We start from the raw sequence: 21182 nt of genomic DNA on the forward strand, positions 1-21182 counted from the left end.
GGTCTACAAACGATGTTAAATTGGAAAACTGATGTTAACAGGAAAGCTGTGCTGCCAGAAGTCTCTAATTGTTACACAACATACTTCTGATTTACAGCTGTAAAACCAACCGTCTCAATTAAATTTTTGAAATTATTTTTTCCTCAGAAATGAGAATGTTGTCTTCATGACTAAAAAGAATAACTGGGTGCTCTACATCACAACCACACATCAGCTCAGCACACATTAGCACCTACAGACTCTGTTGCTGTCTTGAACATGCCACCAGCATTTATGTAGCATTTTGGTAACAAGTGAGTGTAAAAGTGATCAAGAGGCACCAGTTTCTAAAGTTACTTCACCCAGAAGGAAAGCCAATCTCGTGAGGCACTGCAGAAGTTGAAGAAATAGTTCTCATACAGCTGACATAAATAGCATGTATAAGCAGCATTTAGTATCATTAACAGGTGGTCAGGAAACTAGTAGTCCTCCATTTCCACAGGGAGGTGTGACACATACAACTACTACAAGGAATCACCAAGTACTAACAGCAGATAAAGTTATGATGCATTAAAAGTATCAGAAAACATGCCAGCACTCAGGTCTGGCACTGATATTGAAAGGATTAATTCAAAATTTAGGCCAGCTTTTTTTTTACTCCTCCGTTTTTTTAATCATTACATTCAGCACAAATTTATTTGACTTTAAAAAAAGTCTGGTTTTAAAGTTAGAACTCAACTGTTTTGTTAGGTGATGTGGCCCCTAAGCAGCAAAATAATACCTATTTTCCTAGTTTAAGTAACACTGAGTTACACAGGTATAAGCATGTCACATACAAAGATGTATTATATTCTGTTATAATTTTGTTTCAAACTTCAGATATATTTTCCTCACATAGCTGGGATAATAGTGCTGCTTATATTCCAACTCAGACAGGTAGGAATGTTACCAGCCAAAACAAGCTGCTCAGCTATCAGCAGGTAATAAGCCTTTCAGTTCACATCTTTCAGTTGCCAGTACATTTGACGTGGTGATAGTTTCTTCTCCTTCCAAAGTTTCAGATAAATTGATGAGCAAGATGGACAGTGGCTCCTGAAGTGCTGCATTTCCAGTTCAATATATCCTGTAGGTTTTAAGTACCTAAGAAAGGTTTTGGTCCTAGAACCAATATCAGGAGTCGATGGACTGAAGTTCTACTTACTTTTATGCTGAGTTACCTACTAAAAAATTCAGTTCCCCAAAGTAACAGAGAACATTTCAACAGTTGTGTATTGTTTTATCTTCCTTTTGAGAAACAGATCTTTCCAGAAAGCCCTACTTTGCTCAGTTTTATAAATTTTCACTAATAAACAAAAACTGAAGAACAGTCTATTCCACCACCTTCCAGAATAACCCACCTCACTACTGGTTGTCTATTTAAAGATTTTCAAGAAACTTGATGTGCTATGCTCTAATGACCACCTCTTCTAAACCAGATGGCATTACCTACACAGATTACTTATTTACATGGCCCTATGTGAAAAGCCACTGCCTTAGAATTCCTGGAACCTGTGGAAGACCCAGTCACTTCAACCCAGCTCAGAGCAGATGTTGAGCCACATGTTATCTCACCCTCCACCACCGTTACTGATTTTTTATTTTAGGATACTGGCTTAGGATTATGTAGCTGATAAATAGCTGTTCCTTAAAATGCACCCAACCTATGAGGTCAAGTTGAAATTAACATTAACATAAAGTGTCAGGTAAAGAATGCCCAGCTTCTGTATCAACAGTTACTAGCACCCATACTTAGTTTTTGAAGGTACTTCCAAAACGTCTCCTTAAAATCATGAAGTTGAAGCAAAGCACCATTTAAAAAAGGAACCTTGGATAAAATATTTTATATCAAACTAATCCATGACTGACCTCATATTCTAGTTTTATTCTTCTATTAATTCTGTTTTGCTCAAAGAATTTTGTAATCCAATTAAGGTAGTTTATCATACATTATTCTACATTTACCATTTACCCTGGAAGTGCAAGTCTGGTTAAAAATCAAAAATATTTGCTCATTGTCTGCACTGTAAGTTTATAGCCAGTAGCATACTAAAACAGAAAAAACCCTACAGATTAGACAAGCTGTTTTTGAAAGTAGATTGTTGCTTATAGGTATGAATTACCATACTACACTGAGATGTTTTCTAGGTCAACATAAAAAAGCCCTGTAAAAGTACAAGTGATCCAGCTATCATTCGATGAAAGGTGGATCAAGTTAAGAGGCACCACACAAGGTAATGATGTGTTTGTTCACAACAGGATGACATGACTAGACTAAACTTGCCTTCTGCTCTGAGGTACTTAAATATTAACTGCTACCACAATTTTTGAGTAATTAAGATAGCATTTTCTTTTCACGCTGTCTCTAGTCAACAAGCTCCTTTCTCTGTCTCCACTTCAGCACAAAAGATACATGACAAAAATCCTTTCATTCACATGTTTATGCTGAATGGTATAAACCAGCACAGTCAACACTTGCATTCTGCTTTGCACAAAGGAATAAACATTGCTTATAAAGGTCAGATAAAAAAAAATAAAAAATATAGAAGTCAGAAGGCTAACACATTCTTAGGGTCATAGTGCTCTATGTCCCTCTCTTGAAGGTCAGCTGAAAGGGACATTAGTGCACTGAATTAAAATTAAGTAGCAGGTTATATTTAGAATGATTTAAAGGAAAAAAATCTAAGATAATGTAATTTTTATTATACTGATAAACTTTTCTTAATGATAAAAGGGGGGAAAAAAAGTCACACATGCCATCGCTGATATACCTTCAGTATATGAGTTAGAAGCGAGGGTGAGGTAAGGACAAAGTGAATGCTTTCACATACCACCAAATGCCTTAAAGTGTGTTTGAGGAAATACCAAATTTCAATTTCTCAAAAAAAAGCTGCACACTTTTTCTCACTCCAAAAAGATAATCTCTTTGAACAGTTACTCTATAAGTAGTTTTCCTTCTAATTTTACATTTCAAATATTTCTATTCTCAATTATGAGCTCATTTTAAAATGGTCGATTTAACTGACTGCTGCAAAACAGCAGAGGCATGTGTGAACCATGTAGCAACAACTGATCTCATCCAAATAGAAAGTCCAAAATCTAAAGGAATTCGGGATCATCATGTAAGTATGAAAGTACCTTTTAGCATATTATGTTTGCGTTAGTAAAGTTACAGCCTAGTTCAGTGTATTTTATATTCACAGTTCCAGTAAAAGGTAAATTAAATCCCCTGAGGAAATGCATGCCGATCATGATTACGCAGATCAAGGAAAACAGTCTTTAAAAGTCTAATAGCAACAAATGCACCAACTTTCCACTGCGTATCCCTCTGTGCAAACATTGTACTTTAGCTGTGATATGTGCTTCAGCAAACTCTCATTTTTTGTTTGCAGAAAACTACCTGCATAGTCTTCTGAAACACAGAAGAAATCAACATATAAGGAACAGACTATCAAAATCCTTCTTTTAGGATTACTTTAGGAAGAACTTCCACATATTTCCGCCAGTTTGTGTGGCTGTGAAGGTAAAACTGACAACAATAACTTAATTGTATAAGAACAGAAAGACAAACCTGGACCTGCTGAAAAGCTTTCAGTCTCTTCTTGAATCTAGAAGGTAAAACAAAATCACATCCTCGAGCTAGCAATGCCAACTCCTTTCTTAGATCAGGATCTTGCCGTAAAGAAATCTCCTTTATCCTCATGCTTTCGGATTTCATGTAATGTCTCTGCCAGTCCAGGCACTCGAGTCCCAGTAAATAGCAGAGCTGTTGTATTATCACACAGTGCCACTTAAAGCAGCAGCTGCGCCCGAGTTCTGTGATATTATAAGAGTCAGCTCAACTTCACCCGCTCCATACATTAAAGGGAACTTGGCTGGAATCGCAAAAACAGATTGGAAAGTCACTTTGGGGGCCTGCCCTTTCGTCCATGCATTCCAAAGTCTAAATGGGACAGTATGAAAAAAAACCAACCCTGTTTGGAGGAGCATCTATAAAAGCAGCTTCCAAATTTAAAAAAAGCAAGCCCTAGAGGAATGCAGAGAGGCCAGTGTGGTTATTTTGTAGCTTCCTCCTCCTCCCATCCCCCTCAGCTTTCCCTTCTGTCACAAAACACTCACTCTCTAGCTTCAATGAAGTACCTCACCAAAGGATAAGGCTTATTACACAGCAATTAAATTCCTTTTAAATTCTTTCACCCTTTAGCTGGAACCCTATTACACTGGCAAAATGAAGGCAACAACAAACTGTAGACTTTCAGAGTGGCTCACATAATCATGTAAAAAGATTCTTCTTTTACATTCATCTAGATGTAAGTTACTGTATTGAAAGAATCTAACAATATAAATGCTAAGACAGAAAGCAGTAGCAGAAAAGAGGCAAATGTTACTACACTGAAATGCTGCTTTAAATCATTTTTTACCAAAAGGCTACATTAGAAATACCAATGATGTCAGAAAATTTGAAAAAAGCTGACAGGATACTTTTTTTCTGTTTGCTTAAATAGATAGGAGCTTTTTAAACATTAACATCCACATACTAGATTGCACACCTGTCACGTTTCAGTAGCACTAAAGTTAGAGTCAGCTACCACTCTATTTTCAGTGTATTGAATCTCAAATACATTTTATGGGGGTGATGAGGCCAAGTTTTAGTCCACATCAATATTCTTCATGGAAATAGAAATCTGATAAGCTTTTGTGGAAATTGAAGTGACCTTCCGTCCTTCCTCCTTTACAGTTTTAGGTACATTAACTGACAACTGGTGAAGTTTTCATGTTTTATATGGGTATACCTTTATCACAGCAATCTTTAAGAAATGTTCCTATTTTGATGACTTTTTTTTTTTCCAAATATCACCATTGCAGTTATGGGTATGGCAATTCTTACCATTCCAGTTCAAGCTGTGAACACTCTCAGCACCCCAAAATTCTCTTAAGATAATGGTATGATGCCTACCTTGTCATGCCCAAGTTCAGTTACTAACAATATAAAAAGAAAGATCTGGCCAATCTTACTCTGTTTTCATTCTTCATGCTTTAAATAAAGCCATTTTCTTGATTACACAAACATGTAAACAGCCCAAGAAACACTAAAATAACTCTTTCAACACTACGTTTGAGATTTTTCTTACTGGATGGCACTGTTTTACTCCCATATAATCTTAGGCCTATTTATCCAATCATAGCCATTCTGTCATGTAAAAGTACATTAAAACCCCACAGTAAATATCCTTGTATGATTAAGAAAAGGAAACTACGAAAAAGCGATAGTGAAACATGATTTGTCTTAATTGGATCCTTTTTTAGTTTATCACACACTGTTACAAAGTAATGATGATAAAACACCTGTTTTCTCGGTTTTAATTTAGTATCCAGTTCCCTCCCTCTGCTTTTTTTATTGCAACTCATTATGAAGATATTTATTTCTTTCGGAAGTGGGAGAACAAGAACGGAATTGACAAGGCAAGAGTCAGACGTTGCGGTTGGCATGACCAGACTATCAAACTGCATTGAGCAAAACTGGCTGTCACTCACTGTCTTTTAGGAAGACTAAATCAACTAACCTGGGATAAACCTTGGCCACAGTGAAGCCAGCAGGGAACTGGGCATTCAGCACACAACAGCAGCATGCCTGGAACTTGAGATGAAGGACTGAGGTGTTAGAGTAGGAGAGGAATCCTACTCTGGCAACAGATACACAGACCAAAATATTTGTGGAAGGTCAGAAAGGTTGTATTGCAAGGCAGATTGTGTTTCAGGTTAGGCAAAATAGGCCATACTTGAGGTAACAAAGGTGTTTTCTCACCTAAATTGCTCTCTATTTTCATCCCTTTTCACCAGGTGATGCACTTCCATTTGCTACTATGTTCACAGTCTTGTTTGATGTGGCTGTAGCAAGTCATTACGATGACAGACTGTCACATGGAGAGCCAACCTAAAAGACTGGAGCTGCAGTCCAAACATTAGAAGTCCTGAACCTGCAGTCCTGAACCTGCTGAAGGAGCCTCAGTAAGAAATAATTGTTCTGAACATGATACTGGAAAGAGTTGTATATTTCCCTCCTTTATTCAAGTGGAACTCAAGGGTCCATCATCACATAACAGGCAAACCACATTCAGTATTTTGAATATTATGTATCGCTTTGTAATAATATTACTTCACTGCTCAAGGTAGATGTTAAGTCAATCCCATTGTTAGCCTAATACTGTTTTAGCACTATGTTTTCAAACCTAGTGGTCATTACATACTTTGATGCAGCACAGTTGTCAAAAGTTCCCAGGTTGCAATATATGAAGAAGCTACATGCAGTTGAGTATACTTAAGTACACTGGCAGCTACTAATCACCTCCTGTTCACCAGCTGAAGGTAACGTTGAAGTTTGTATTGCCACATTTAAGGAGACTGAGTATTTGTAGAGCAATATGGCCAAGAATCTTGTAAGATCTCTGTTTTAACCTTTTCAGTCATGAATTAGCCATAGGAAAAAGGGAAAGCCAGCTCCCATCCAGATTGAACTGGGAGTGTTCAAGTATTGTGTTACATTTATTCTAAATCTGAATTCTCTCCAGTGAAAGCCAAAGCAAGATCCTTTACTGGGTAAAGGGCTGGATGCCAGCCATGAAGCTGTTTAAGTATCCTGGCAGCTTATTATTAGCTAGATAAACAAACAGAGGGGAAGATGCATGCTCGGAGCTTCCTTCCAAAGCTAAAGATATACACTATGAATGGATCTGACTCAAGGGACTGTGGCTAAAGAGTTTACCACTTTAACAGAGATCTGAACACACACAAGAGTAACACAACACAAACAGCACAATATTTTGGGTAATGTAGAGGAAATAGAAACTTGAAGAATACCTTAAGAAACCTCAAGTATTTGCCTACAGAAACAGAATTTCTTGTCAGAAGCATACGCCAACTGTATATTTAAAGTCTTAAGACACTACAGGGAAGTGACCTCAAGTCTTTGGAAAAAAAGCATCCCAACATTACAGGAAGCCCCCAAGAAAATAATTTAAATATCTAATAAGATGTATTCAGCCATACAAAACCTATAGTTACTGGGGTCCAGTCTTCAACCCAGTAACATATGAACCAAAATGACAGAAAGTCTGTCATTAGGAGGCAGTTTAAATAAGGCTGAATGGCCAAACCCAATGGCAACAGCATAGAACCAAATAGAGTCCCTTAGCCTGGGATGCTGCAGAAAGTAAGAGTGACTCCTAGGTCAGCTGTGGAAAGAGAACTATCTCCACAACAGTCAGTGTAAAGGGTTATTATGCAACTGTGTAACCCTTTCCAAAATAACTGATTAGTAAGGGGCAGAACACAGCAGTTTAAGAGAAGATAACTAAGGCAAGATAGCACCTTTCTCAATATAGAAAAAAGATGAAAGAGCATGACTTAGTACTAAAGATATATTTCAGAGGTTTAAAGTGGAAAAAAAGTACTACTAGTGAAAATAAACAGTTCAGGAAGATATACAGCAAGTCAATGAGCCAAGGATGCTTGCTAAAACACAGGTACTATGAGGCAGGAAATACAAAGAAAAATTACATAAATATACTAGAAGACAGACAAATAAAAGAAGCAATTCTTTGCTAGACTAAGGAAACAAGTAAAAAACCCCAAAACCAACCAACCAAAACAAAAAAATACCCAAAAGAATCACCCAACAAAAAAACCCCCCTGAAATGCTGGGTTCTTTTTTCCCCCTCACAAAACATTGTGACTAGACTATCACCATTATTAAATATTATCAAGAATTACTTCTAAACCAGATAGTTCCATACCTGGCCTTTTATGTACTAAAAGATCCTGGAACTAACTTCTTGCTAGCAACTTCCCATTTCTAACTGCTTTGCATGAGTGGAGAACAAGAGGAAAATGCACTTGTGAGCTGAACAGAATAACAAAGTATAACTATCCGTCCCTAAATCTCCTTTGGATGAGAGTCCCACCTTTTCAGCAGTACACTGACAAAACCCAAGGGAGATATGTCTACCATGTATAGATAACAGAAGGAATCAAGGTATTGTGCTCATACTCAGCTACCGGCTATGCAAACTGATTGCTTTAAAGTTATGGACAGTGTTTTGAGTATGACATGCAACACTGATGAACTGCTAGATGTTGACTCTGTGCAGTTAAGAAATCTACCTTCATAGGAAGAAACGGATGCTTTTGCCTTCGAAAGAAGTTCATGGGAATCTGGGCCTAGATGGTACATTGTTTTTCTTGGAGGATGCAATGCCTCCCCCTTAGAACAGGAAGTCTTGCATGTGCACATCTTCTCTAATGATTATCTACATTTTCCAGTACTCTTGAATTAGACAGTGCAATGCCTGTAAGTTCTTTCCAGGCAGGCTGGGAGAATCCAGAGTTCTTACAAGGCAAGACAGTGAATAAAAAGACAGCAGTTAGATGTCAGATGTGTAGCCATGCCGGCAGGCTGGGAAGGACGGGCTGATCAGATTCTCTGCACATTACCAAAAGAATGCCATGTATGAACACCACGCCATGGGTTGTTATCAGATTGTAAGATAAGATACATGTCACCTTGCTATGATTACACAGCCTGGACTCCAAAGACATAGCATGGGCCTTTTTAGATTGCTGACTAACTTCAGCAAGCATCAACACCAGATGTTATAAAACCTGAGCCTGACAGTAAATGAATGGTTTATATACCTTTCTGAACAATTCTCTGCCGTTGTCACTGGAGAGTGGAAGGCTTAGACAAAGTTTTAAAAAGCAAAGCCTTGCTGGTAAGTCTCAAGGTGCAGAAAGGACTCCCTTACTTTCTAAACTCCTTCTCAGGGAAGGGTTTAAGTGCGGCTGAATCCTACCTTAGCCTCAGACTGTGTTAGAAGCTTAAATTTAAAGGAATTACAGAGGTATGATCAAACCACTTTGTCCCGCAGGTTTTAATGTTGGCAAAACAGATATATTTATATAAATAAATAATTTATTATGACAAATTAACAAACAGGTGAACAGATGAAAGATCTTAATCAGAAGTATTTACTACACAGTGCAAAAGCTAAAAATCTACTAGTAGAGTATTATATAACAAAGTAATATAGTGCACTGTAACAAAGCAATTATATTAAAGTAATTGTATTGAAGCTAGCAAAAGAAATAATTATTAAGTAGAGATTGATATAACTCACCACACGAGATAGTGGGCAGAACTCTCCCTTTCTCTTAACCCCTGGGGAATAACCATGAAGAGGTGTCCCTGCTTCACGAGAGAAGCTCCACACTTCAAGGAAGTATGTTGAAAAATCTGCTATATGGAAGTTGGACTGGGCTTTTATAGTTATGAAGTGATGGACTGGTAGTCACAGACTTACACGCTCACAGACTAGCTTATCTGTCACATCTTGTTTGCAAAAAAGTATATATATTCGAAGTCTGGTGAACCAGGATGGTCTTAGCATAATTTAACACCAAGACAGCACCCTGGTGCCAGCAGCTGAACTTGCATGACAGCTTGCATGATGGCCTGCATGACGGTTTGCATAGTACGCATTATTGGATTTTAGGTCTGTTCAGGGTGGACCATCCTGCCACAGCCATCTTAAAAAACATTATCAGTTTACATTTTATTTGTGTACAGCATAAACTGAATTTTAACAGAAACAGATTGCTGGAATAGTTCTACAGGTGGAGCCTATTTATTATTCATGATCTTCAGATGACCCTATTCATCCGATCATGAAAACCAGGATCACCCAAATTGATGCTGCTGAGGTGGCGACTAGAGAGAAAGACATAAGCAAAAAAATCTAGTATGGATTACACAAATTAAAGTCACACCTGCTCTAATAAGATGCTGAGGTTTTATATTTTAGATGAACTGTGATGCTACAGAGACTATCCACAGAGGAAGCTACAGCCAACAGTATATACACCTGTAACTTTACCGATGTAAGCCTCTGAATAGCAGAATAGGTTGAAATGAAGAATCAGTTCAGGCTGATTCAGAATGCCACTGAGATATTCCTACAGGTGACAGAAGCTTTTACTACGGAGTCTAATGATACATATTTTACAACTTTTCAAAGTCACACTGGCCGTTATGGATAATTAGTAATTTCTACATTGCTATTATTTAACTTTTGTCACCTTAATTTAGAAATGGACAGACTAATCTAGTATAAAGAACATGAATGACAATGTTTTATGATTGTCCAGCAACTTATTTCAACTTTGCACCAGCTGTTCAGTACTTCCATAATTTTGACAGTAACTGAATTTTCAATTAATCCTTTCAAAAACATCATTTCCCAAACTAGAATGATTGGTGTATGAAAGTACAACCACTACTTTAAATCCAGCATCACAGGCTAACACAACATGTAATTTAGTCCCTGAAATCACAAGACAATATTTTTGAGTCAGTGACAGCTGCAGGACAGCTTCTTGCTTATGCTTTTGCTTGAGATTTCCCTCCCCAAGGATCTTAAAGCAAAACAAACAAATTGGGAAGTTTAACACACAGACTTTGTTCTACAAGTCTGTCAGTAAATTCACAAATTGTTAATTTACCAATCAAAACCAGGATTTCTGATATTTCTATCAATTTCTAAGAAGACATACTCTTGATCTAACACTACTGTGTTGTATCAGTATGATATCATTGCTGATTCAGGAAATGGAGGTGACAGAAACTATACTGATTTCTACAGTGCTAAGTGAAAAGTTAAGCACTTACAAACTTGCAAGCAAAGGACAAAGCAAAGAAAGAAGGCAGAGCAAAGAAGCAGGTCACTGTTAACCAAGTGAACTTTATCTTTCAGTATAACTAAAGGAGCAACCATTACGCAGGAAGAAAAAAGACCCAGGGAATAAGACATCTTACAGAGGTATAACACCACAAATACATTGCCAGAACAGAAACAGTACTACTGACTTTTCTCCAATCTCCACTACTTTAGGTCTTTATGTGAAGTCTAAATATTTTTTTCTAGAAAATCTTTCTAAAATAATACTAAGCCTAAATTTGCCACTTGATAAACAAGCAGGTACTCAAAATTTTAAGTGGTGTTTTTAGTGCATTAAAAGCAATTAAGAGCACAAAACTAGCAATCTTTTGTTTAAAATCTGAAGTTACAACACAAGACAAAGTATTTGCTGTATATGATGACTATTCATGAAGACTATTAGTAGATGGAAGAATAATCTAGTTTCATCATTAGTTGTTTTCAATAGTGCATAATTTCAAATAGTTTGTCTTATTTCTTAGTGAAGTATGCCACAAGGATGGTTATTTACAATACATCAGTGATGATCATATCTAGCAGATATGTTTATAAAATTTAGAAGATTATTTATTTTTTATCAATATAAACCTAGCTTCTAAATGGATAAAACTGCTTAGAAACTGTTCTCCTGGTTCTGCCAAATTAAAAAAACAAATGAAGTTTCACAAGTTCTACAAACCTTATTTTGTTAAGGTCAAATTGAACCTTGTTCACGGTGAACACATTTATAACTCTGTTGTACAGATATTTTGCAAGGATTGCCTCAGCATCCACTCATGAGGTTTTCCCCAGCATATAGATTTTTACAAATGTTGTGAAAATCTCCTTGTAGACTTCCAGCTCATCTCACTTGCCTGAAATCAGCCAAAGTTACTAGTTAGATCTACATAGAACAAATACGTAAGGCTAATTCCATATGAATGAAGCTAAACAGTATGCACAAGGTTAATTAAACACATATCTCAACAGCACAAGCACCCTGCAAGTACCTGTGGTCTAGAAATATTACTTGGGTGGCTCTATAGTTTCTAGCTATTTTTTACATGGAATGGTGATTGCTATGCAAAAGGGGCACATCTAAGATGAAGTATTGGAAAACACTTTTAAAAACATTTCTTAGTTACTGGTTAGGTTTCTATAGACCCATTTTTAGTTGTATCTGTCATTTGCAGAATACAAACTGATCTTATCTACCAAGACATTGGTACCATGTGGTTAACTTGAAGACAAGAACACCACACAGCCCAACACAAAGGAGTTATTTACACATTATGCCACTGTTAAACCACTAAATTTAGTAACCTTTGTTGTTGACTGCAAAAAACAGTGAGCATGCTTAACTGGTATTTCCTCAAATCAATGCAACGACTCCAATGACAGTTAGGCAACTTTAACACAGTTGTGTGTGCAAAGCCTCTAAATCTCCCAAGACTTGGCCATATGATACTACCACTGGCATTTTGTAGATTTTTCTCACAACATGGCTTGCTGAAAAATTCTGTGCAGTCATTGACTAGGTCAATCAGTGGACAAACCAGTACACTGGATGAGCTGCATTTATACTTTTGTACTGAAGGAAGTCCATATATGGTTTTGGTCTCAAGTGTATTTCTTGCTGACAGAGTAAGTGTAGGGCATATGGAAAAGTTCTCAAAAATATAAGATGGGTTCTCAAGCATCACTGAAGGAAAAAAGAGAAAGCTATCTCCTCTATATCAATATCTAATTTCCTCCCAGATTGAACACCAGTTAAAAGAATAAACTGTTTAAATGGCTGATGTAAAGCTAAAATTAAGCTTATATGTTTTGAAAGACCAGACAGAGAAGCAACTGCAATTAAGTACCGATCTTAAAAACAAACAAAAAACGTTCAAAGCTATATAAGAGTTAGTTACTCAAAAGGAGTGACTATGATTAATAAATTTCATCCAAATATTTGAATTTGTCCCGTGACAGGATTCAGGGGAACTTCAAATTTCAAGAAAGCCACACATAATTCTGAATTCCATTTTTCAGCACTAGACATGCCAAAAACTCCTAAGACTGGATGCAGCATATAAGAAATATGAGTTTACAGTAGGACAGATACTTTCAAGTGCAACTGCCACTTGAACAGTTCACTATTTCTTCTAACAAAGCACAACAGAATTAATATAACTGCTAAGAAAAGTAACATTTATATCCCAGGGTACAAGATGTAGATAGAATAAGGAGCACTATCAAAAAGCTACAACAGTGAATAACATTAAGTTTCTCAATTATAAATAAAAAGAACAGATAGTTCTCTAATCGGTATAATGGTTCTTCTATTCCAAGCTACTCAGTACAGCAAAGCTTAAGAAGATTAACACAACATACTACCAGCACTGCTTGTGCTGACTACTCTTATTTCACTACACTTGAAACTAATAATGATTTTATAGGAACACCTATAGCTGCACTCTTCTAGACTTTAATATGAACTTTTGGCTGCCCTTGCTTTATTGGCACCATAGAAGGAGCTTTATTGTGAACACACTAGTGCTGACATCTGTCATAGTACACTGTTATCACTGTAAAAGTACATCAGTTTGATATCAGGTTATTTACAGTCTCCCTTTAAGTCACGGGCTCGAGTTGAAAGCCAAGTCCACCACCCTCCCTCACTTAGTGATGGGACATGGCACTAGTAACACTATCTTTGCATAATATAGATTTAGGGAGCATATGTTTTAGACCACACTCGGTCCTGCACAGCGTAATCTGGTGTGCAGTGCAGTGCTAATACAGTTTACATAACCCAGGCTCGGTAGTTAGTATTGCTCCTAGTATTAAGGCATACATGGCAGCAATTCAGATGCAGACACCAAATAAGACCAGACGCTGGACATGTGAAGGCCAACATCAAAGCTTAACAACTACTTGAGCAGGGTACAGGATTCAAACACTGTCATTTCTCTTATTTTTCTGGCATGTTTTATGAACATTGTTTCTCCCCATGCTAATAGAAGGTAGTCCCCAAAGACACTGCCAGCACACTTGCAGAAGACAGGCATAGTGCACCACTGGTCTGATGGATGCAGGTACAAGCCTAGTTACACTTTAACTCAAGCCCTCAGAACTATTTGTTTCAAAAAGCAACTCTTTTAGTGGTGTTATACTCAAACTTTGGTCAATGTTAAAAGGTTTAATTCTAGTCCCCCTTTAAACTAAAATGGATCCTAGCAGTACTACATCATTTAAATCGAGTAACTGTTAACAAAAATTTGGCAAGAATGTTATTGATGAAAAAAGCTATGCAGCAATATATTACAATAGTAAAAAAAAAAAAATTACAAGTACAGAAATATGAGGCAATAAGCTTTAATTGTCACAGGATATCAAGTGTGAACATATGCTTATCGAGCAAAGAATATAGGGAAACCATTCCAAGAAGTACCTTTATATCAAAGGTTGACCCTGCAGAGAAATGGAAAATAACTTTCAAGCACTTCACATCGTATCACATTCTCTCTGCACCACCACCCCACAAAATGCCCATAGGGAATTCTGTGAATTGTTTCCCCAGATGCCTTGTACACCAGCTGGTTAGGATTAAACATCTTGCCTATGGCACTTTTTAGGCCTTGAGGACTGGCATTTGTGACAATGTGATGAATAGTGTACAATTGTGTACACCCCATATGTTTAATATAATCTAGGGCACCAGAAACACTGTTAAATCCATGTACAGTAGTGACGAGGGTTAGAAGAAACCTACAACAGCTATTCTTCAAGCTGGAAAGTTACAGTTCTAGAATTTCCTTTCTTCAACAATATACTCAGAAAATATTCAAGACTTGAATGTTGAAATTTTTCTATGTCTCTGATTTTCTGTTATTTTAAGATTTAGCACGGGACTGCTTGCAGAACACAAAGTGCTAGCAAGCACTTCACATCACATAAGAAAAGTGACCCGAACTTTGCAAGTACAGTGTTGGTACAATGGGTACAGTCAGACACCAACCCCACTGTGAATGGCAACCATGCAAGTAGTGCAAAGCACCTCCTCTGAAGGAAAAACTAAAATCCTAACCCAACACTGTTTTGTTTTCACTTGCACTAAAACACACTATAAGATAGATTTTCATGGTAGAGTTCTGTCTAGATTACAAAATGTGCATGTGGCTTAAGCCAATAGTTTACTCTGAATATGGTTTTAAGTAGCCTGTTCAGATGAAAAAATTCCTGTTTGAAGCACTTGAGTTTTTTGTTCATCTTTAATATAAAGATCTTGTAAATTCTTTTATTACTGGAGAAAGTACTTTAGACTTGCTAATTAGTGGAGGGCTTAAACTATCTTGAAAGATGGCAAATTCTCCTCTGACAAGACATAAGTGTTTCAGCAAAACACATGGCAACTTCTGAATTTTGGATAAAAATATAACCCTCAGACTTCAATTACAAACTAACTTCTTAAAAAAAGAAAGATCTCCTTGAATATAATAACTGACAGCTACAGTGCTTTTAATAGTGCTTAATGGTAGCCATCAGCACATCAACTTATTTTGCTCATACGCTACTGTTTAAAGTGTCAAAGATTAAATATCTAGTTAGATTCAAGACTGGTCTTCTGAGAATGCTTCCCATTCCGAAAAACATGTTTTTCTAATAAGTGCAGAAACCTGTAGTATGAAAATGTTTTCCTACCCATTCATATTTACTACCTGGTAATAACCTGAGCATGGCAGTTTTCTGTTATCAGTTTTATTGTTTGGTGTCCTTCAAAAAAGTTGCAAGAACATTTTAAGACACATGAAAAGGAATACAGGAACCTTACCCATAATCAAATGCAGTGATTCAGCTCACTGACACTGAAAACATATCATGCCAAAATGAGTTTACTGCTTGTATGATGTTTTATGAGAATTCCAGTGTACAGTAAGAAAAAGTTTAATAAGATGCTTAAGTTGATTTATATAGTCCTAAAAGAAATAATTTTCCAGCTCTTTATGGCTGGATGTAAAAGCTCTTTCCCAATATCACTGTTGGGCACACAGAGCTAAGCACATTAACTTTTACCACTTTCTAGGACTGCTATTTAGAATTTAAATCTGTATTACTGGATCTACAGTACAAGCTTTCTTTTTAAAAAACCTATCTGAAACAGTTTCTTGCATTTCTAGAAGTGAGATGAGGGCCTCAAACTTACTTAAACTCATATGAGGTAGGTAAAACCATTTGTGATTTGATCTCTGAAACATAATTAAGTGTACAAAACCAGATGCATTAGTTTTGACACTGCAGTGGGTAGTTTACAGGAAATAGGGTACATTTTGCTTTCTGTGAGAAAACACAGTCATGGTGTACACATGCAATTATGCAACTCTTGGTGGTAATTAAGATCTGATGTCAGCTGCAAATGCAATTTACACTTAAAGATTAAGAAACTTTTGGATTAAGCTTCAGTTCAGCTGAATAATAAAGCCATAAATAAATTTCTTACTGCTTGGAAATTCCCCCTGCCCAACCTTCTTCAAGCAATCAAAAACTTAACCCTCCAGGTTTTCTCTCAGCACTATATAAACAATTCCAATTAAGTAAAGAATGTTACTCTTCATTAATCTCTTCTAGTTCCTCTTTATGGGATCTTCTTCAAGTAATCAACCAAGACACGTGAAGAGAAGTTACACTACACAAATTAGCAATCAAGTACATCAAGTAACAGTGGGTTTTAATGGCAACTCTTCCTTTGCTTGCTTTTATCTAATACAATAAACTGAGCATCTGCTGACTTTCTGCATTTCCCTAGAAATGAAGGTGAAATGTGCACTAAAACATAATGGTGTGAACATAAAAAAATAAGTAAATCAATTGTCATGGCTTGTTGTCTGGCTGGTAATTACACATAAATAGAGGTCCATATTATTGAAAAACCAATCTAAACAAACACTAGACTGGAAGTGTGATGTTTTGAAGCTAAGAAGTGGGGACTTAAAGTTGTCAAGCTAGGTAAGTATACACACTCAAGGCACATTGACAACAAACAAAAAATAACCAATACTCTTAGACAACCTCAGCTCTGTTCTCTCTACCCTCACCAACCTGAGCAGGCTTCCCTGGGACAGCAGGTTTGGCCAGTGTAATGAGTTAGATACCAAAGTATGTAGAGTAATTGGGAGTGATGACCTCTTACAATTTCCCAGTATTATTAAAAGATATGAATTTATAGTCCCATAGCACAAACAGCATGCTTCTTAACAACTCTTCGAAGTCCTCACGAACCTCATGAAGTTCAACAAGGCCAAGTGCAAGGTCCTGCCTGGGTCAGCAAAATCCCAAGCACAAATACAGGCAGGGTGGAGAATGGATTGAAAGCAGCCCTGAGGTGGAGGATTTGGGGGTGCTGGTGGATGAAAAGCTCAACATGACACAGTAACATGTGCTCACAGCCCAGAAAGCCAATGGTATCCCGGGCTGCATCAAAAGCAGCGTGGCCAGCAGGTCAAGGGAGGTGATTCTGCCTGTCTACTCTGCTCTGCTGAGACCCCACCCGGAGTGCTGCGTCCAGGTCTGGGGTCCCCACTGTAAGAAGGATGTGAACCTGCTGGAGCAAGTCCAGAGGAGGGCCATGAAGATGATCACAGGGCTGGAGCACCCTGCCTATGGAGACAGGCTGAGAGAGTTGGGATTTTCAGCCTGGAGAAGGCCCTGAGGAGAACTTATAGCACCTTCCAGTACCTAAAGGGGGCTGACAAGAGAGCTGGGGAGGGACTCTTTACAAGGGCATGTAGAGACAAGACAAGGATTTAAATGACTTAAACTGAAAGAGTAGGTTTAGATTACATATTAGGAAGAAAATCTTCAAATTCTTTACTGTGAGGGTGGCGAGGCACTGGAACAGGTTGCCCAGAGAAGTTGTGGATGCCCCATCCCCAGCAGTGTTCAAGGCCACGCTGGATGGGCTTTGTGCAACCTGCTCTAGTGGAAGGTATCCCTGCTCAGCAGGGGGACTGAAACTAGATGCTCTTGAAGGTGCCTTCCAGTCCAAATCATTCTATAATTCTGTGATCCTACGAAGGCAGATCATACATTAGCAATGCTTAATTTTGTCAAACACCACATAATTTTCTATCCATTTTTTTTTAGTATTTATGAAAAGAGCCAGAAACTAGATTGAACTGAACTGCAAGTTTAAGAAGAGTATTTCAGGTTGGGGGCAGGGTTGTCATTCTTGCACAGAGGGTATTGTCTGTTATAAATGAAGACCTCATTAGAAAGGAAGCACTGAGTGTACCATGCAGTACCAAAACAATTACTTTGTTAATATGCAGATTCAGTGTGGCCAAATTTGAGTCTTGTACTAACAATAGTGCCTGGTATCATTAGACAAAGGAATATTTGCAGTCAAGGCAGTATGTTATAAAAGGAGCACAAACATGAGGACTTACATTTGTCCACAGTTAGACTGCAAGGAGCCAAGACAATCTTTTGGAAGTGTAGGCCACCAACTGTTAAAACTAATGACACACAAATATTGAAATTTTATGTTCAGTGCTGCTGCTTCTCTCCACTCCAGATACCTCCTGAGGGGAAACTACTTACTTGCATAATTTACCAAAACCACAAACACAAAATGCAGTTCCATTTAAACAAATAAGTCTAATAAGTAAGAAACAAACTTACTACTTTTGTTCTTGAGGATTGACGTGTTGCTCTAACATTAGAAATGCTCCTTGAGGTAGCTGGAGTTGCCAATGGAAGAGTAGTAGAAAGCTGAGGAGGACTGAAGGACATTAAAGGCAATCTGGTATCTCCTAATATGGACTGCTTGGAATTGGAATTTTTATTAGTGAACCTCTCATTTTTACTGTTTCCTGAATCTGCATTACCAATCTCTGTTTTCTCCTCATTCTTGACTCTTCTCAAGCAGTCCTTTATTGTCGACTGAGTTGCAGGCTGACTCAACCAGCACAAAAAGAGTTCATCTACCTTCATCTTCATTGCAGGTTGCAAAATTTTCCCAGGTGACATTTTCTACCAGTTTCCTTGTTTTCTTGGTTCAAATTCAAAGTAAAGATTTGACAATCATCTAAACATTCCACTTGACTTCTAGTGTTTCACAGACTTCATGGTTCCTGTTAAGAAAAATATGATTATTAAATCTTACAGTTTTAACCAAGTGTTGATATTTATTCCCTCAAGATACCACCAGGAGTTGAGAGTTACATTCTAATACGTGACTTCAGCAACACTTTATAAGTGTTACCCATTAATCAGTCAGATTCAATTCCAATAATTTCTTCTAAATAATAGATAACTTCTTTTAGAAGCATGTTGTTTAAATGATGGAGACTGGACAAAAAGACACTGCACTTGGACTTTCTCAAGAGATATCTAACAAATATCCTCTAATAATGTGCTAAACCTCAATGTATTATGATGAATAAGACTTGACTTGCACACGCTAAGAACTAAATGTCTAAGTAGTCTAATGCAAAGCCTTGATGATAGAACAAGAAAGATTTAAGAAGCAAGTCTTTCAGTCAAGAGGTTTAGAACTAAGACTGAAGGTTCAATTTTCATTCAGAGGTCTGTGCTACTGACTTAAAATATTGCAATCCCCCCACATGATGCCCAGCTGAATACCCAAAGCTTGGTATCACAGAATCATTCAATATTTTAAAAACTGATGTTTGACATCCATTTTTACAGTTTTTCAAAACCAATGCAAAACTCAATGTGACTCAAGAATTGGGATAGTATGATTTCAAGTTCAGCTACTCAACTGAAACAAACAGAATGCATATTGCTTTTTAGAGAGAGATAGAGGACTGGAATGAAACGCTAACAGAACCAAGTTACTATCGAGATCTGGTACAGTTTAAACAAAAACTATGCTTCCTCATGTTTGTTTTTGTGGTTTTTTTTAAAAAGCCTTTGTCAGTATTTGATCTATATGCATAAGGCAGCAAAGATGTATGGTTGGGCTCAATGACCTTAGAGGTCTCTTCCAACCTAAATTATTCTATTCTATGATTCTATATGTCAATACTTTGCTGAAGAAGCCTTAAAATAAGCACCTCAATTTGGAAATGAATAACATCTAGCAAACGAACAATACTATTAAAAACCAATGCTCATCCTCATCCTGTGGCAGAACTGGAAGCCCTAAAACACCGCATCACTTAAACTGTCGCCACTCAGCAGTTTAGTTACTCCGTCTCTGAACCTGAAGGTCACGTCGTTTCGCTACCTTTTTGTCAGACCAACACCTTCACGGCACCCGCGGCTGTGCCCGGCCAGCCCCAAGCACCATCGACGTGTGAGGAAACGGCTCTGGGGAAGGGCCAGCCCGGCGCCGCCCCGGGAGCGGGGAACCACCGCCGCCACCGCCGCCGCCACACGCTCGGTCCCTCGGGCCGGCACCTGCCCCTAGCAGCAGCTCAGGGGGGACGTGGCTCCGCGCCGCAGGAGTGTCCCGAAAGACAGACGCTCACCTCTACCCAGCTCCGCCGCCGCAGGAGCGTCCCGAAAAACAGACACTCACCCCTACCCAGCTCCGCCGCCGCCCCTCCCGCCGCCGCCTTCAAACACGCGCCTCCTTCCGGCCCGGCCCCGGCGTCTCGCGAGAGGGCGGCCCTTCCGCCCCGCAGGACGCGGCGGCGGTCGCCATGGTGACGGGCCGGGGGGGGCGGTGGGACCGCCCCGCCTGTGTCAAGCGGCGGCACCGCCGCCCCCTGTGCCGAGCTTAGAGCTGAGACAGGGTCTCGGTGTCTCAGAGCTGCGGCAGCTCACAGGCTGCTCCCCACTGGCTGGTTTTTTGAAAGGAGCTGGCAAAGTGATGGGGAGGCAGATGCCTCGTCAGCGAGTTCGCTGACGACACAAAGCTGGGGCGAGTGGCCAATACCCCAGAGGGCTGTGCAGCCCTCCAGAGGGACCTCGAGAGGTTGGAGAGATGGGCAGAGAAGAACTGTCTGAAATTCAACAAAGGCAAATGCTGTGTCCTGCACCTGGGGATGAGTAGCCCCGGGCACCTGTACAGGCTGGGGGCTGACCTGCTGGAAAGTGGCTCTGAAGAATCACAGAATATGCTGAGTTGGAAGGAACCCACAAGGATCATCGAGTCCAACTTCTAGCCCTGCAGAGGACCATCCCCAAGAATCACACTGTGTGGGGTGCTGGTGGACAATGAGCTGTCCGTGAGCCAGCAGTGTGTCCTTGGAGTGCATTAGGAAGAGCAGGTCATGGGAGTTGTTCCCCTCTGCTCAGGCCTGGGGAGGCCGGATCAAGAGTGCTGTGTCCAGTTTTGGGCTCCTCAGAGAGACATGGAACTCCTGGAGCAGGTGCAGTGGAAGGTGACAAAGAGGATAAGTGGACTGGAGCATCTGTCTAATGAGAGGCTGAGGGAGCTGGGCCTGCTCAGCCTTGAGAAGAGAT

At 38.8% G+C, this 21182-nt stretch overlaps 1 protein-coding gene across 3 annotated transcripts in view; it reads right to left on the bottom strand.

Moving 5' to 3' along the window:
- PPP2R3B (protein phosphatase 2 regulatory subunit B''beta) overlaps positions 1–20465 on the bottom strand; it is a 47128-nt gene extending 26663 nt beyond the window's left edge. The window contains exons 1-2 of one of the 3 annotated variants that reach the window (XM_027726383.2): positions 20293–20465; positions 18429–18880 (exon numbers count right to left, since the gene is read on the bottom strand). In XM_027726383.2, coding sequence (XP_027582184.1) covers positions 18429–18776 — 348 coding nt within the window. In that variant the 5' untranslated portion in view covers positions 18777–18880; positions 20293–20465. The other 2 variants (XM_027726384.2, XM_027726385.2) reach the window with 2 other exon arrangements.
- Between the last annotated feature and the right edge of the window lie 717 nt (positions 20466–21182).

This window comes from Pipra filicauda, unplaced genomic scaffold (assembly GCF_003945595.2).
Source record: "Pipra filicauda isolate LSUMZ 115617 unplaced genomic scaffold, ASM394559v2 scaffold68_size4259465_pilon, whole genome shotgun sequence".
NCBI lineage: Eukaryota > Metazoa > Chordata > Aves > Passeriformes > Pipridae > Pipra > Pipra filicauda.